At 39.8% G+C, this 18,309-nt stretch overlaps 1 protein-coding gene across 1 annotated transcript; it reads left to right on the forward strand.

Moving 5' to 3' along the window:
• Positions 1-1,093: 1,093 nt before the first annotated feature.
• On the forward strand, positions 1,094-17,416 carry LOC308090734 (olfactory receptor 51L1-like; the record flags this gene model as incomplete). The annotated part of the gene is made up of 4 exons (XM_080435998.1): positions 1,094-1,383; positions 11,893-12,061; positions 12,155-12,337; positions 17,228-17,416. The coding sequence occupies 4 exons, from the start codon at positions 1,094-1,096 to the stop codon at positions 17,414-17,416; spliced, it is 831 nt and encodes a 276-aa protein (XP_080292124.1).
• Between the last annotated feature and the right edge of the window lie 893 nt (positions 17,417-18,309).

Raw genomic sequence — 18,309 nt, forward strand, 5'->3', positions numbered from 1 at the left:
GACTCGGTGTTGTTGTGTGGGGAGATTACAAAATCATGGGATAAAAATGTCCCCAAAAAAAGATTACATTATTTTTTAAATAATCTTTTTTTTTAAACTGCGGGACCCCCGCGAAACATCGCAGACCCCCGTGAGACATTGCGGACCCCATCGGCTGTTTTTTTTTTTTCATGAAGGTGGTTGCTTGTTTCTGGCGCACATCTGGCAACACTGACCTGTCTGCTTGTCACAAGCCCCCCCAACGTGGCAACCCAGATGCCGAATCGGTGTTGTTGTGTGGGGAGATTACGGGTGCGTTCGGAAATTGCGCACCGGAGCGCACCCGCCTATTAGTTTGTATTGGCCAGTGCGCTCATTGCTGTATTTCCGAACGCACCCTACAAAAGCAGCTGCGTGGTGTTGGGTTTTGCTACGTCCACGCATGCGCAGTGCGCAGTGCGCAGTTTTTTTTTACCAAAGACCTAACTGTAACCTACCGAGGCACACCAGGTCGCGCATGCGCCTTATTCCCAATTGTATAATAAGATATAATGGACTACAATGTAAACAAGCCCCTGCAGCTTTTTGTGTTATCCTTTTAGCATAACCTTTGACTACTATTGTACCTGTACTGTTAATAATCGTGTTAATAAAGTATTCAAACAATAATTTTACAGTGGGGGCTCCTCACTAAGGTGAGAACAGAGAAATGTATGGGGAGGATTAATTGGCATAAGACTATATTGGGAGAAAAACAAAGAGGTAGAATTAATGAGCTACTCTAAAAGAAAGTTTATGTGAGGGTTCACCCTTATCCAAAACATGTGACGTGACCACATGACTGGATCTCAGTAAGATGAAGAGTGAAGAATATAAAAGCATTTCATGTCATTTAAGAGATGGAGGGGACATCACCCTCATTAAAGACTAAATATATATTTTACCTGAATGATCTTTTTTTTTATACAAAATGCTTTTTTTTATATTGTAGGCATATAAAGGCAGCCCCTTTATATGATCTTTACAGCACCTGTTTTATCACAGCATGGAAAATTCATCTGCAGTAACTTCAGTCCTGCTTTCTGCATACTATGGAATGGAAGATCAAAAGCCAATGTATTTCTGCATTTTCTTATTTTTATACATTGCCATTATTGCTGAAAATGTGCTATTGATTCGAGTGATCTATATTGAAAAAGCTTTGCATGAGCCAATGTATTTTTTCATTTGTAACTTGGCTGCAAATGGGCTCTATGGAGGCACTGCTCTTTCGCCAGCCGTACTGAGCATTGTGTTGTCAAATTCATATGAGGTAACTTTACCTTGGTGTCAAACACAGATTTTTACCATACATACATATACAATTGTTGAATTTACAATTTTAGCAGCAATGAGTTATGATAGGTATGTGGCCATATGTTATCCACTGCAGTATCACACACTCATGTCACTGAGTAAAGTGTATAAACTAATAACTTTAACTTGGCTTTATCCCTTTGTTGCATTTCTTATCTTCCTTATCTTTTCCATTTTAACACAACAATTTTGTGAGAAAACCATACAGGTAGATAAAATATACTGTGTAAATTATTCACTGGTAAAAGCCGCCTGCACAGATACAACTATGCTGAACTATGTAGGTTTACTATCTGTAGCTTTATATACATTTCCACAGCTAATCATAACCTTTTACTCTTACATACACATCCTGAAGATATGTGCATTATTATCCAAAGAATCCAAGCAAAAAGCTCTCCAAACCTGCGTTCCACACTTGTTTGCATTAGTAAACTTCTCTGTGGGGTGCTTTTTTGAAATAATACAAAATCGATTCAATATAAGCCGTTGGCCTTATGGAATCAAGATGTTCTTGTCTTTGTACTATTTGATATTTCCTCCCATTCTTAATCCAGTGATGTATGGTGTGAGTTTAAAAACTGTAAGAATAAGACTATTAAAATCTTTCTATGATATGAGTGACACAAAAGTGGTAGCCAAGATCACAGTTGTGTCTTATAACAAGAGTGCATGTTGTTAAACACAGACATTATTTTACAAGTAAAACAAATATATTTGAACTAGTAGCTTTAGCCAACATTAAGCACAAAGTAACCGAAAACTAGTTGAAAGTTAAAAGCTATGTAAAGTGCAAGTTTTTCAATATGTTTTTCTCCTGCATGCTCCTGCACTGTAAAAAGGTGATTTTTCACAAATGTCTCATTTACAGTAGTAGTGTTAAAAGTAGCAGTTCTGCTAATTGTCCTGAGTTCTCCTATATCCTATGTCATTGCAAGTGAATGGTTCAAAAGTATAACAAGAATCAGCAAGCGAATTATGTAAAAACAGCAATAGATTTGTAGTAGGCTAATGGATATAGATCAATCAAGTGATATTTTTTTTTTGTCTTTCAAATGAGCAATGACAATTTTTTTTTAATTATTAGATAATTAATGCTAGGTTCTTGGTTTACCTGTGATCCTAATTTACTGAGGCACTACATTGTCTCTCATGCATTTGATGTATGTGCTTACCTTGCTTATTGTAAGTCGCTCTGGATAAGAGTTTCTGCTAAATGCCTAAATTGTAAATTGTTATATGATAATAATCAATAGTGTATGTTGATTATGCCTGCAATTATTTTACCAGTAGCTTTATCCAATATTAAACACATGTAGACATTTAAAAAGTTTAAAATAAACTAATGATTTAAACATGTTTCACAATTTGTATATCTTATGTGATTTTTCACAAATTTTGAGCTATTTTTTGCTGATATGGGTCATTGTAGTTGAATGGATCAAATATAGCAATAGCAAGCAATAGCTATAACAATCAACATATTTTAATGTGTGTCTGTCTGTGTGAGTTTATGTGCAGGGCTTTGCCGAAAATGAGCACTTGTGCACTGGGTAAATAAAGAACAAGTTTCACTCTTTGTACTTTTACCTCGTTTCCCTCCTAGGGTGGTCTCTGACTCTGAAGCTTTCTCGTGATGAAAATATTGTCTCTTTCAGCATCACTGAATTGTGGAGAGATTCGTTGGTAGGGTGTATTCATATTGAAACGCGTATGGCCATGATGCCACCTTGGCTGTGGCCTTTCATAAAATGAATTTCATTCAAGTAATTGTTACTCAGCATAGTTTTTTTTAAAAGCGCTTTTTAACTTTCTACTTCAGTAGTAAAAATTTAATCATTTACATTCATAATTAAGTCAGGTAACAGCACTTCTACTTGAGTAGGGTATTCTAGTACTCATTCCATACAGATTTTTCCAGAAAAGTTCAATCAATCATAATTATTTCTATTGTCAGAAATGTCTGCACAATGCACATACAGTATGAGGATATTTAAAGCTATTTACTAAAAATATGATTATAATAAAAAATTATAATACCTGGAATTTATATAGCGCTTTTCTAAGTACCCAAAGTCGCTGTACATGTATGTGGGGGGGTCAGGGGGAGAAGACATTATAGACTGTACACATGGCATTGCAGACTAATTGGGGAGGTAAGATTTTACTGTATGACTGTATATATAAATAGTGTAGTAGGCTATATCTATAAATATATGCAGAACTAGATATGAATGTGTGTGATCGGTTTGCCAGGTAAGTACTTTATGCACAGCCAGGTTGTATGACAGCAGAGGTGTGATACAGTAGGCCTACGTGTGTGATATGTACTGAAGGGAGCATAGCTAGCTAGTTCCAGGGTCCTGAGTTACCCAGTTCAATATCTATCCATCTATCTATTAATTCACAAAACCTTTTTCTGTCTGTCTGTCTGTCTGTCTGAACCGGGCATAACTCGGGAGCCATCTGACAGAATGCCCTCAATGATCTGGGGGTAAGCAGTGCACGAGCAGAGTGGCAATTTGATCAGATCAACGGTTGCAGAGAACAGAAAAAACACGAATATCTGTCTGTCTGCGGGTCTGCGGAGCACGCACTGAATAGGCGTGTGTTTGGGGGGCGGGGTTTACCGGTGGCGGCGGCTTCCTTCATTGGAAACCCAACCTGAAATGGGGAGAGAGACACGGGGAGAGACACGCAGCAAAGGTTGTTGCGAGGGGGACTCGAACCCACGACGGCCGTTAGGCTACGTTGAAGTGCCTGGACCGCTAGGCCAGCGATCCGGGAGGTTAATGCTGGTTCTCAACCTAGACCACACAACCTGGCTCTCAATGTTGACAAGACAACCTGGCTCTTGACAAGACAAAAGATAAAAGGTAGACGAATCTTGGCTTGGTTTCAAAACCAAATTCATTCAAATTTTGGACAGCGTGGCTCCCATGAAAACCATCAGGGTCAAAACCCGCTCGGTACCATGTGTATCCAGTCAGGAAATGTCCCTCCTAGGCTACTGTGGAGATAGACATGCCACAGCCCCTCCCACTTCCTGTTTTCCAAATTGTTTGGTTCACTATAAAAGCCACACTGAGCAGGGGCTTCTCCCTGTTCGATCCCTGTTGTAGCAGGTTGTCTCTGCTCGGTGCAATGCTCTGGGTAGGTGTATATTGTAGATAATAGGTGAAAGTACATGTATGTTTTACCTGCTTGAGGCTGACCCTTTGTTTGTCACACTTTAGGCCCTGCTCCATAGTGACTCTGCTCTCCTGTGTTGTGCCTTCCACATGGGTTGTGTTCAATAGTCAGACAGAGGTAATTGTCAGTATTTTGTTTGTATATAATTGATCTGTTTTACAGTGTATTAATGTCTATCATTTGTTTCTTTTGTAGACTATGACTGCCACTGCTGTTTTGTTATGTTTGGGTTTGTTTTATATTTTCAGTTATTTTACTATTATTTCCCCCAAGAACTATTTAAGCTCTTATACTGGTTTTATACTCAATTACTATGAATAATAACCTTTTCTTCTCTCTGTTTCCGAGTGCTACAGGATTGGTGGCGCAAGTGGCCCTCTGGACGGGTTAGGTGGCTAGGCTCACAGCGGTGAATTATTGATGAACTGTTTAATAAAAACCATTGTAATCTTGGGGGAAAATCCTTGTCGCAGTCCATTTATTGTCACATTGTATTAAGAATCTGTTAAGTTTTGAGTATTTAAAGTGTCTGATTAAGTTAAAACTTCTAAGACAAACCCGGGCCACGGCCCGGTTACACATGGATGAATTCGGACATCCTTACTGCCATGAAAGTCAGAAACAAAGTGTTCTGAGTTTCATAAAGGTAGGATCAAACTCGCCAAATGTTTTAACAAGGGTCTCGAATCCCACGTAGCTAAACTTGAAAAAGAAAAAAACAAACTAAGAACCCAGGTTAATGGCATGCAGAAAAAAGCTTCCTCGATGACAAAATTGAGGAAAATCAAAGCAAACCACGAGAGCTTTGGAAGCTATTCAACAACCTACTAGGCTGCAGCAAGAAATTGAAAACCAGGTTTACAAACATAAGCCTCAAGGTGAATGACACTCTCACCACATCCAAACATGAAGTGAGTAAAATCCTCAACATATTCTTCACGACCATAACCTCAGATTTGGTTGAAAAACTACCCCATCACTCTGGGTGCTATGGTGAAGAGTATGTTGACTCATTTTACGAAAAACAGGGTGTAAGCAAAGACTATTTTAAACTCTCCCCTGTGAAAACAGAAGAGGTGTTTAAAAAACTGAGTGCTCTTCATCAACACAGAGCCACAGGCCTCGACAATATCCCCGCCAAATTTCTAAAAGACTCAGCCGCCTCCATTGCTCCAATCATTACCCACATAATAAACCTCTATCATACAGGGACGGGTCCCTAACGATTTCAAAAAAGCAAGGGTGACCCCTCTGTACAAAAAAGGAAACAAATTAGACCCTGGCAACTACCGCCCTATTTCTATTCTTAGCTCCATCTCGAAAGTCATGGAAAAAATTGTCTATGAACAGGTCGATAAGTATCTTGCCGAGAAAAATCTAATCTAGAAATTCCAATCTGGTTTCAGAACAAACCACTCCACTGACACATGCCTTCTCTATTTGAACGACTCTTATCAAACAAGATGTCGACAAGGGCAAATATTGCGGCATGGTCATGCTGGACCTCCAGAAGGCCTTTGACACCGTTAATCACCCAATCATGATCAATAAGCTCAAAGCAATAGGTTTTGATGATACGTCAGTGAACTGGATGAGATCCTACCTGGAAGGGAGGGAGCAAGTGGTGGAAGTAAACTGCACCCAGCCCCCCCCCCCCTCCCTGTGACTTGTGGTGTTCCTCAAGGAAGTATACTAGGACCTTTACTGTTCCTGATATATGTGAATGATATGTCTTCAGCCTGCGACTGCAAACTGTTCCTGTTCGCCGATGACTCGGCCCTGCTAGTCTTGGACAGGGACAGGCTGCAGGTTGAGAAAACTCAGCTCTGAACTCAACAAGATCTGCATCTGGCTCTCTGACAACAAACTTTCATTACACCTGGGTAAAACTGAATCCATCCTCTTTGGGTCCAGTCCTAACCTTAGTAAGGCAGAGAGTTTCACGATCAAAGTGGGTGATGATGTCATCAAAAGAAAGGATGAAATTACCTACCTGGGCTCCATCTTGGAGGCAAACCTCTCTGGTAACACAAACGCAGAAAAAGTGATCAAAAATGTCAACCAAACAACACGCTATTTGTGGAGGATTGATCAGAATATTCTGAATATTCTTGCAGGGGCCCTCATTCAAGGTCATTATGATTATGCATGCACTTCATGGTATCACAACACCAAGGCCTTAAAAACAAGGCTCCAAACATCCCAAAACAAACTTGTAAGGCTACTTCTTGGCCTCAATCACAAAACCCATCTAACCCCTGCTCATTTTGCTAGGATTGGATGGCTTAGGGTTGAGGACGGAGTACAGCAACTTGCTATGGGCCTGGTCTTCAAGATACACCACAACATTGGGATCCCCTGTATTTGTCAAAATACTTCCAAAATGTTAATGAAGTCCATGATCATAACACCAGAGGCAGCTCCACAAATCATGTTCAACCCAGATTTGGCTCAACTAGGGGAATGAACTCGTTCTCATGCTATTCATCAAAAATGTGGAATGCCCTACCAAAAGGAGTAAAGGAGTGTAAAACCCTACTCACTTTCAAAACTGCCCTAAAGATACACCTTCAGGAGGCTGCAATTCGAAAATGGCCCCTGTCTAAGTCTTAACCTACCCCCCCTCCTTTCATTTTCTTCTTTTGTATATATTTTTTTCTCTCTTCATACCAGTAACCTGAAAGCTGATTGTATGACATTCTGTATAGTAGTGTGTATATCTGTCTGTCTCTTACATGTCATCATGATTTGTGTGCATGGGGTTCTCATCTTAAACAAGCCAAGTGCTTAATGAGTCTTCCAGTTTAGTAGACCTTGTATTGTGAATTTGTACTTCCATGTACTGTGATTCTCATGTCTTACTAAATAAAAGTACATCAATCAATCAATCAATCAATCGGACTTCCGCAACCAGTGCTATTTGAACCTTCTAGGGCAGTGGTTCCCAAATGATGGGTCGGAGTTGGGACCCATTTTGGGGTCACGGGTCAACTGTTATGGATTGTGATTTTTTGAGAGTTTTTAAACATTATTATTTCAAAAGATTTTCAAAAACGTTCCCCCAAAAAACAAAAAAAAAATCGTGGGTGGTGAGGCCAAAATCTCTTCTGCCCGGTTCTCCTCAGTGGCTGGATTAATTGATCTGAATTTGCACACAGCCATTGACCATTACCATGTGCACGGAACAGCGAAGCCCGTTTTTCACTTTCCCCAAATGTCAGCTGTTCATTAGCAGTGTTGGAAAGTAACTAAAGTAATATGTAACTTAAAGTAATATTATTACTTTTTCCCAGTAACTAGTAACGTAACTAATTACTTTCACGTTTTGAGTAATATTATTACCTTTACTTTTTTTCAAAAAGTAACTTATTACTTTTTTTCACGAGCCTTGGTGGTACTCTGGGTTTGAGTGTGTTTATTTGATCCTGTGTTGTTTTTGGTCAATTGATATAATGGTAGACTGGTTGGGATCCAGTTGCTATGCAGGCTGCTTGCTGATCCGGTCTAGAGCGGATACGGAAACGTTGCGCACTTGTCTATGTGTGAATTATCAGCTGCGGAAGGGCGGGCCTTAAACCGGATCAAACAGTGTTGCCATGTCTGCTTATTATAAGCGACTTGTTAACAAATGAAGACGCGCCGTAAGCTTGTAGGTTGGCTATTTTCAATATATATATATATATATATATATATATATATATATATATATATATATATATATATATATATAGGTCACTGACTGTGGCATATATATACACACACACACACACACACACACACACACACACACACACACACACACACACACACATATATATATAGGTCACTGTGGCCTGGCTACTCGCCGCTACTGCTGTATGACTGCTTTAGTTTCTTTTCCTCCGCTTAGTAATATGCTTAAATTCAGCTTAAATACTGGCTAAATTTGGGGTAAATTTAATACTAAATTTAATATGCTTAAATACAACTAAAGCAGTCATACAGAATGATTGATTTATTTTTACTTGCATTTGCTCCTACATTCTGCCACGATGATATGTGTTGCTATGGGAGCCTTTTTATGTTTGTATTTTATTAGAATACATTTTGTTTAATAAACAACAGAAGTTGTTCAAAGATTGTGTCTCATGATGAGTCATTATCTGTTTGAGCCCAGGTGTTTGAATTTGAATATTTTTTTAGGCAAAAAATACATGAAATACATTTAAAATACAAGTCCTTGCGGTCTTGTTTCCATTGAGGTCCTTAGTATTCAATTCATAGTCAAATAGTTTTCATTTAGTCTGTAAGTTATGAATTCATACACAGTAAAAGTCTTAGTGTTAATATAATTGAAATGAGTGTACAAATGGAACCAAATGGACCCGTCATGTGTACAGAACACTTTTCAGAGTTAAATCAACAATGAGGATTTTACAATGTAGGCTGCAGAAAAGAGAAAAAAAACAACTGCTAATGTTGAAAATGCAAAGTCAGACTTTTGGGGAGAAAGGATGCAATTACTGGGGTCGAGAAAAAAAAAGTAACTAAGTAATAAGTAACTAGTTACTTTTGGCAGGGAGTAATAAGTAAAGTAACTACATTACTTTTTAAACAAGTAATATGTAATAAGTAACATATTACTATGTTGTAGTAACTATTCCAACACTGTTCATTAGCGTTTTTGTGTTCGCTGGCTCCCGGGTTGCCAAATCATGTGCGCATATCCCCCCACGGGTATGGTCTAGTCCTCCTATAATTAACCAAGCCTCTGTGTGGGTGGTGAGCCCAAAATCTCTTCTGCCCGGCTCTCCTCAGTGCCTGGAGCAATTCATCTGCATTTGCACACAGCCATTGACCATTAGCATGTGCACGGAACACCGAAGCCCGTTTTTTGCTTTCCCCAAATGTCAGCTGTTTATTAGCGTTTTTAATGTAAAAGAATGTCACCATGGTTATGGCTGACCCACTATGTTACACTGTTGCCATCTGCCACAAGCACACACAGAGAACGTGCTTAAACGTGTGTGTGTGTGTGTGTGTGTGTGTGTGTGTGTGTGTGTGTGTGTGTGTGTGTGTGTGTGAAAACCATAGGTTACAAACGTAACCCCGTTTAAAAAAAAATTATGAGCGAGATGTCTCCTGGCGTGATCACAGAAGCATTTATGATCTCGCCAAAACACCCAAAGCACCCTTCTTGCATGCTCAGCGAGAAGGAGAAATGCTTATCTTGAATGAGGAGTGGCTTGACTGACAGGTGCCTTTTGACAAAAGGGGCAGGGCCATCCTGGTCAGGTGAAAGCCAATCTGGGAACCCATCGCCAAATAAAAAGGAAAAACAGCGCCCTCCGCAGTTTTTTACTCTTCCCACTAACAATATTTCTACACGGAACACTAACACCACTTCTCCCAGAGAACATGGATCGTTTCGGTTATAAGCCCACTTGTTTCTATGATGAAAGAGCAAGTTAAAATGTGAATATCTTTTCCGTGGTTTTGTCTGCTCCAAGGACGCTATTGTTAAATGAGTTTCGGTTTGTTTTCAGTTGGAAGGGAGTGCACAGACAGACAGTAAATCCTGCCCACTACATTTGATTGGGTAAAGCGTGGCCTGCTTCCTGATCTGAAGGCACGCCCACTTGTAAGCTAACGCGCGCACGTTCTGAACGGGGCTCTCGACAGATTCAGTAGCGCAGCTCTGAATCTGTTCTTGAGAGATTAGGTGACAGCCAGTCCAGCCAATAGAAACTGTCTGGAAGTGTATAATAAATGCTTCTGTGATCACGCCAGGGGGCGCTCTCCCATAAGCGAGACATCGAGTGAAATAATACGAAAAATATATTTTTCAGCCGTTTGTGCAATACTCCTTTATCTGATGATCAGATAAAGGAGTATTGCACAAACGGGTGGCGATGTATTCCTGACTTGCATCATTCCCAACTTGCGTGGTGCCTGAGAAGGCCGGTGCCCAAAGGGCCGCTGGCCTGCTACTGTACAATCTCATGGAATAGGACTCTCTCTTGTGTATTATTGGTTAAGTATCACACTTGGGTATTAATAGGTAACGGTAACTAGAACTACAACAAACACATTCTGTATGGAATGATGAAACACTCAATTGGGCCGATGACATCAACCTTCGACTCCTCAGCTGTAGCCAGTATTAAAAACGTCAACTCTGGCCGATATGACCACATGGAGAGGAGGGTTGACCTTCAGTGAGGTACTATAAACCCTGTTAAGGTTTTTAAATGTGACTGCATTTCAAACCAACAACCTGTTTACATTTGTCAGGGTTATTAGTTCATGTTTTCAATTTCAGTTTAGTTTGATTTTGTCTTTAAAGTGGTTTTGCATTTAGTTTCTATTTTTGAAAAGGCTTAGTTTTAGTTCATTCGTTTTTGTGTTCGTTTTAATTCTTTATTGTGATGTGGTGTATTTGTCAGGAGTGATATTCAAAAAGGTCATAAAGGGTAAACACACCATTTTAAAATATATTTTCACGGTTAACACTGGTACAGCAAACACATTGGAAGATGTATTTCATATCCAAACAAAATACTAGTCTTATGTATGAAATATTGACAAGAAGTCTAAAACTAACACATTTTCTTTATGATTGTGTTAGTCTTGTAAACACATAATACAGTTTTAGTTAGTTAAATATATTTCTTAAAGTGAGGTTTCAGTTAAAATGTTTGTTGTTCAATTCTAGTTTTTGTCATTTCGATAGTTTTAGTTAACGCAATAAGCCAAATGTTCTATTGCTTATTAATACATTGATCTTTATTTGTCTTATGTCACACTCAAAAGGCTATGCAATTATTGAGTGTAATTCCAAATGAGTCCTTGTACTCACTGATATTGTAATTGTACTAATTATCTTCAAACTACTGTACACATTACCATACTACGTATGATAAGTTGTTACGTTTTCTGTTTTATTTACCATATTTCTATTTCACTGTCAAAATGTACTTCATGTTATAACAACTTGTATTTTAATTCATTTTCAGAATTTAACTCAGGCATGGAAAATAACACAGTGACGTCATTCACGATGACTGCTTACGCTGTCATGGAAAACTATAAATATGTACAGTTCACTATATTTCTCCTGCTGTACATCATGATTATCTTTCTGAATGTGCTACTGATTTATGTGATATACCAACATGAAGAACTGCGTCAACCCATGAATCTGTTCACATGTAATTTAGCCATTAATGAAATATATGGTGGTACTGCATTGTTGCCCGCAACTATGAGTCTGCTTACATCCATGACTCATGAAATGTCTCTGAAAGGCTGTCTGACTCAAATTTATTCTTTACACACATATGCATGTATTGAATTTTGTATTCTAGCAGTTATGGGATATGATAGATATGTTGCTATATGCCATCCACTACATTATCACACCATCATGTCTGTGTCAAGAGTATGCAAACTTGTAGCATTGGCATGGCTATACCCATGCCTCATCTTTCTTTTTTATTTCACCTTAACTTTGAAACTGAAATTTTGCAGCGGATTCATACATAAATTACACTGTGTGAACTTTGAACTTGTCAAAAACGCATGTTCTAATACTTCTCACATTAGTATCTTGGGCCTCATAACCCTTTTGTTTCTCATGGCTCCTCAGGTGGTAATGGTTCTTTTTTCCTATGTTCATATTCTCAGAGTGTGCAAGAAATTATCAAAAGACTCTCAAGTTAAGGCTCTTAAAACCTGTGTTCCACATTTATTGTCCATTATAAATTATACCATTGGTGCGCTTTGTGAGGTTATACAAAGTAGATTTGAGATGAATCACGCACCTGTAGAGGTGATGATAATGCTCTCTATATATTTCATCATAATTCCTGCAGTTACCAATCCAGTGCTCTATGGAATCGGAACTAAAGCCATAAGAGATAAGATTTTTAATCTATTCTTTAGGAAAACGAGGAGGGTACCAACATAAGAATAAAAAGGACACTACTGTGTAAATAGGCTACTGTATGAATCAGCATTATTTTATTATATTAAATGTTTTATTGTTTATCTTTGTGTATCATTCCTATTGCTATAATACTTTATTTAATTTTATTACTTTAAGGTGTTACATTTCTTTTTAACAGTATTGTATATTCCTTTCATCTTATCAAAAATCAAGATGGCACACTCAGCCATTAATTCTGGTCATATCCCAACCTCCACACATTCTAGTCCTCTGTATTTTACTTCTACACAAAACCATTTGACAAACAGTGGGTAACCTATCCTCATGTGGCCATTCTGGGGTCTTCAAATGATGCTGCGTTGTATTCTGGCAGTGCAAACTGGCCGGTATATTTGGGTGCTGTATTGACAAAAAAAAGGCCTGGTGTGCAGTGCCATCATTTGAAATGTGGCTGAGAAAGCTAGGTGAAGAGGCTTGGATTCCAAAAGGGCAGGAAGTAGAAGGGTGTTTGATAAGGCACACGGGCATGGGGTCTGGTGCTGAGATATTTAGAGGGCCTGAGGGTGGGTTGAGATGGTATATGACTGTATGTCTTGTCAACCCTGTAACAGCACTGACTACATACTTTGATTTGTTTATTTTGCTCTTATTTTGGTTTCTTCATCTCTTCCTTTTTACAGCAAGAATGTATAATTTTTTTGTTATACTATACGTATTTATATATAAATAAATCCGCCAAATTATTGTGATAGCAGGGTTGTTTTTGTTTTTATGCCACAATAAAATGACACTGCACTGAAAAAGGAAATTAAGATTGCTTGTGTGTTTCAAGTTGATTGCACCCTGCAATAAAAAATACTGTATATAAACATGTTTAGATGCATGCAGCAGTTTTGCCCTTCTGTGACCTTTCCTAAATATATACAGTATGTGCTGTGCAAGACATACATGGTTAGAATTAAGAAATAAGTAACTCATGGGAAAGAGACAAAAGACAGTTTTAGTTTTAGTCTTATTTTCTATCAATTGCACACCATATGAAGCCTTGAATCCATGGATTCTTTTTTGCTTTTGTCGCATTCCTAAGCTAATAATTTGATTCCCGTCTCCTACTGGCTAATGTATCCGGTAGGAGACACAAAGTAGATTATTTGTGTCTCCTACCGGAAATACACACGGTCATCAAATTATTGTCTTAGGAATGCTACAAAAATAAAAAATAAATCCATGAAATCAAGGCTTCATGGGGTGTGTAATTGATAGAAAATAAGTAATTTTTTTGGGTGAACTCCTCCTTTAAGGGTACTAAGTGTCCAATGACTTGATTGACAGTCTCATGTAAACTCAGGTAAAACATTATTATTGAGATGACCAATGGGATGCTATTATGCTAATCTAATATATATCTACCTATCTATCTACCTACCTATCATTCACCTATCTATCTATCAATCTTTCACTAGACAATTCAAGAATCTTGCTAGCAGACAATTTTCTAGCAGACCATTGCCTAAACAAATTGCCTAAACATTCTGCCTAAAAATTGATCATGACTGTAGCTGTCGGACCCTGTCCTTTTAATTGTTCAGGATAGATTTGTATTTGTTCTTTGCCCTATATTTTGGTCAGTAGCCCAACTACTTTTACATCATCGACCAGCACAACTCAACAGCATAAGGAGCAACAGACAAGGGTTGGACTTTGTGAGGCTCCCCGCGGTCTTAAACTGATGTGTCTGCTGCTGTCACCCATGATTTCCACCCCCCATTAAATAATAAAAACAATAAGCCACTAGAGGTCACAGTTTATTGTGTATTTTATAATGGCTGAGGGGCATAGGTTGACACGAGTTCCAAGTAAAACAGTTCTTAACTAGAAAAAGTGCTCCTCGGAGCACAAGTCTCCGCCAGGTCAGGTAGATTATTGTGGCCTCCTGGTGGCGCTATAATAGGCCAACGTGAAAAGGGTGCCATTTCTTCTTAGGCCTTGCACGACAATCGGACACTGCACTGATTTGAGGCATTTTGTTCCAAAAATGTGGTTTGCTAAATTAGACCTGCTGGTGGTGCTATAACAGGCCAATGTGAAAAGGGTGGCATTTCTTCCTCGGCCTAGTGGGAATGTGCGTGCAAAATTTCACGGAAATCGCACACTGCGTTCATGATTTGAGGAATTTTGTTCAAAAGGGACCTATCCTGCAAACTTTGGAAGCCAATGTTAGCCAAGTAGGATGGAATATGAAATATCGGACACATCCATCTTGATCACATGACTATAGAGATACTGTGTACCGATTTGCGTGATTTTTGGACAGAATCTGAAGGAGTAAGAGTGAAAATATGTATTACAAAACTCAGCCTCCTGGTGGCGCTCTAAAAGGTATGTGAAAAATGCAGGGCAAAGGTTTTTCCTTGGCCTCTAGGGAGTGTGCGTGCAAAGTTTCACACATATCGGTGCAGTTATAGCTAAAAACGTGAATGGGCCTGTTATAGCGCCACCATGGGGCTGATGTGAACGTTTTCAAGTGGCATTTCTTCCTGGGCCAAGTGGGAATCTCTGTTGAAAATTTTACGGAAATTTGCGTTCATGATTTGAGGCATTTTGTTGAACCAATCCTGTAAACTTTGGAAGCCAATTTTAGCCAATCATGATGGAATATGGAAAATCAGACACACAGAAAAATCAGACAGAAAATCAGAAAATCAGACAGATCCGTGTGGCTATAGAGATACTGTGTACCGATTTGCGTTTTAGGACAAAATCTGTAGGAGTAATAGCAAAAAATGTGTTTTGCAAAAGTCTGCCTCATGGTGGCGCTATGACAGGCTGATCTAAAAAATGTGGGGCAGAGGTTCTGCTGTGGCATCCAGGGAGTGTGTGTGCGCAGTTTCACAGCGACCGGGCCAACGGTGGCGGAGATTAGCTGGTCGCAGACAGAAGGACACACACACACACACACACACACACACACACACACACACACGGACGGACGGACGGAGGACAAGGGGCAAAACAAACTAATTCACTACACGAACAACTTCTACAAGAAAGTAGGCTAGTTCACGAGACAAACCAGGAAGAGCAACTTCCTGAGAAACTAGTGCCTGTTTACTCAGCCAGATGGCTGTGTGCTAGTCTGCTAGACGTCAACTTTCCCCAAACAAACACATAGAGAAACAAAACTTAACTGTTAGCTCAATCTCATTTGCAACTAAGATGTAACTCCCTTCAGCCAAAAACTAGTCAGTAGAACTTCTTTTTACTGGTGGCTTTATTAACGCACTCTTTCCGCTTTAACATGCCAACGTCAAACTCAACTCACTGGTTGCATACTGCAACAATAAAGAGAATGCGTCCAGGAAGCCCAAAATAAACAATACACTAACAAACTTGTCAGCGACACGCTGTTTACAAACACTAGTAACGTTAGCATGGAAGCATGCACACTCTGAGCTTGTGAGCTTTCACCGGCACTGTAATAAAGCCTGTCAGCGACGCTTAGTGGCCTGACCTAGTGGCCTGGTATTACCCACTGACAAGCCTATTTTGTCAGTGCAGTGACACACGCAGCACGTCAAACAGCAAGCTCTGTGTGTTTCTGATCACTTGTTCCTTGATGTTCTTGATTTTTGCGTTTATGAAACGATGTAAGTAGGCCTACATTATTTTAGGTCCAAATTGTTGATTTAGTATTTATTTATATCTGGAACGCTGTATATTACTTTTATGCGACTTTATATGTTTAATTGACAACACCTGTTAATTTGGCTAGTGCTGTTTAGCTCCCCACTGCCTGCAGTTCGTTTGCGAACCTTGGTGTATTTTTGTTACTTGATGACATTTATTTACTTTACAGTTTATTTACTGTGTTTTACAACATTTATTTTGGACAGTTTGGTGTTTATATTTGCTACACCTACACAGTGAGTGCCTATTGTTTTGCCTTGACACTGTGCAGATAGCCTACATGCTAATGATTGCATCATAAACGCTTGAGCTCACGTTAACTATGATATGTTTTTCTTTATTATTATTCATTTCAGACCACACACATTCACCCTTACCCACGTATGTACAATAGCTCAATAAATCATTGGAAAGCAATCCCTTCTCCAGACTCCCCTGATTCTCTGATCGGAATCTTGTCCATATTCGCCGCCTCAACCAGTATTATTTTAAAGTAACCGGTGTCCCCCTTCATTACAGGCACACTACCAAATACTTCCGGAACACAATACTCTTGCCAAAATAAAATAAATATTAGTGAATGCAGAAAAGAACAAAATAATGACAAAAATAATAGTTATGGCAGCCAAATAAGATATTAGATAGAAATTGATCATTTTTAAATCCAGATTTATTTACTATGTCTGTGAACTTCCTATATAAACTGCTAGCCTAGCTACTTAGCCTTGCAGCCGAGAATCCTGCACAAATGCTTTGCGAGGGATGGGGAGCACTTGTGTTCCTTAGTTACAAGCGCTGCCCGAAGCCCCTCAGCCCCTCGGCGTCCTACACAGGTGTTGCTTAGATCACAGTAAGGACAATAAGCACTCCCCTTCCCTCGTTCAGCTACAAATACGCTGGATCACTGTAGAAACAAATAACGCACCTGTGATTGATATAAGATGATCTAAGGAGTACATTATACTGTCTTTTATCACGTCTACTAAACAAAACCAGCAATCAGAATCAAGGATTGGGACTATCCGTTTTTTTGTATTTAATTTTTTTTCTTCTTCTGGGGCACTATCAGCGTGAACTTTGTCTCAGCAAAGCCTGTCTCCACCACTAGACGGTGGCTGCTTGGACGGGTCAGCCGTCAGGGGCGACTCTCGTCCCTGTTCATCGAGGTCCGGTGTTTGGGGACACTCCAGTGTGTTCCTTCTGGGTATGGTGTCGTGTGGAGAGACCCTCATGCTCCATTTAACAGGGGATCTGGTGCGCCTGGCCATAGCTTGATGGTTCATGCTGGCTCACAAACAGATGGTTGGGGGCAGGTGGCATCTCCCCTCACCCTCAGCAACCTGTGTTCCGGGAGTTCTGAGCTGGGGCGGATCCTCTGTCTGGGATGCACCCTGCGACACAGAGTAGATAGACCCCCATCACGGGATGATAGGACAGATCTGGATATGCTTTGGTCGCCACCTGGTTGAACTATTTGATGCAGAGGAAAATGCCTGGTGCCCTCTGTGCCCTGCACTGTAGGGCTGAGCTCCGCTGGTACCGGCCGCGCTGTCACGCAGGTGACCGTTTGTTTAGTGGGTGATACTTCACAGGGGTACGCCCTTCACTAAGCAATGCCTCTCTCACTGGATAGTGGATGCTATTGGTCTGGCATATTCCAGCAAGGGCTGGGTGTGGCCTGCTGGAATGACTGCGCATTCATTCCATTAGGGAATGGCGACGTCCTGGACCCTTTTTAAGGGCACCAGTGTGCACCAGTATGAGCTGCAACAAGTTGGGCGTCGCCTTCAGCATTCCCTCACTTACATAGTTTTGATGCGCCCTCGTTGGTGCTTTTGGGTTTGAGTGTGAACACCCGGTAGGGTTTTCTCCATTGTATAGGGGTTCAGTACCTCCAGAGCTGGCAGGTCGCATGGGAAGTTTCCAAATCCTTTACCCATAACTAGTGACTTATGGGTAAATATAGACTCAGATGATACAAAACTATAGCTGACTCATCACGCATGGTCACTCGATCTACGCCAGCTAATTACTGATGAATTGAGTACAATGGACCACAATGGAAACAAGCCCACTGGGTCTTTTTGGTCCTTTTAGCATAACCTTTGACTGTACTACCTGTACTGTTAACAACCCTGCTAATAAAGTATTCAATCAATCAATCAATC

This window comes from Gymnoscopelus braueri (assembly GCF_963280865.1).
Source record: "Gymnoscopelus braueri genome assembly, chromosome: 8".
NCBI lineage: Eukaryota > Metazoa > Chordata > Actinopteri > Myctophiformes > Myctophidae > Gymnoscopelus > Gymnoscopelus braueri.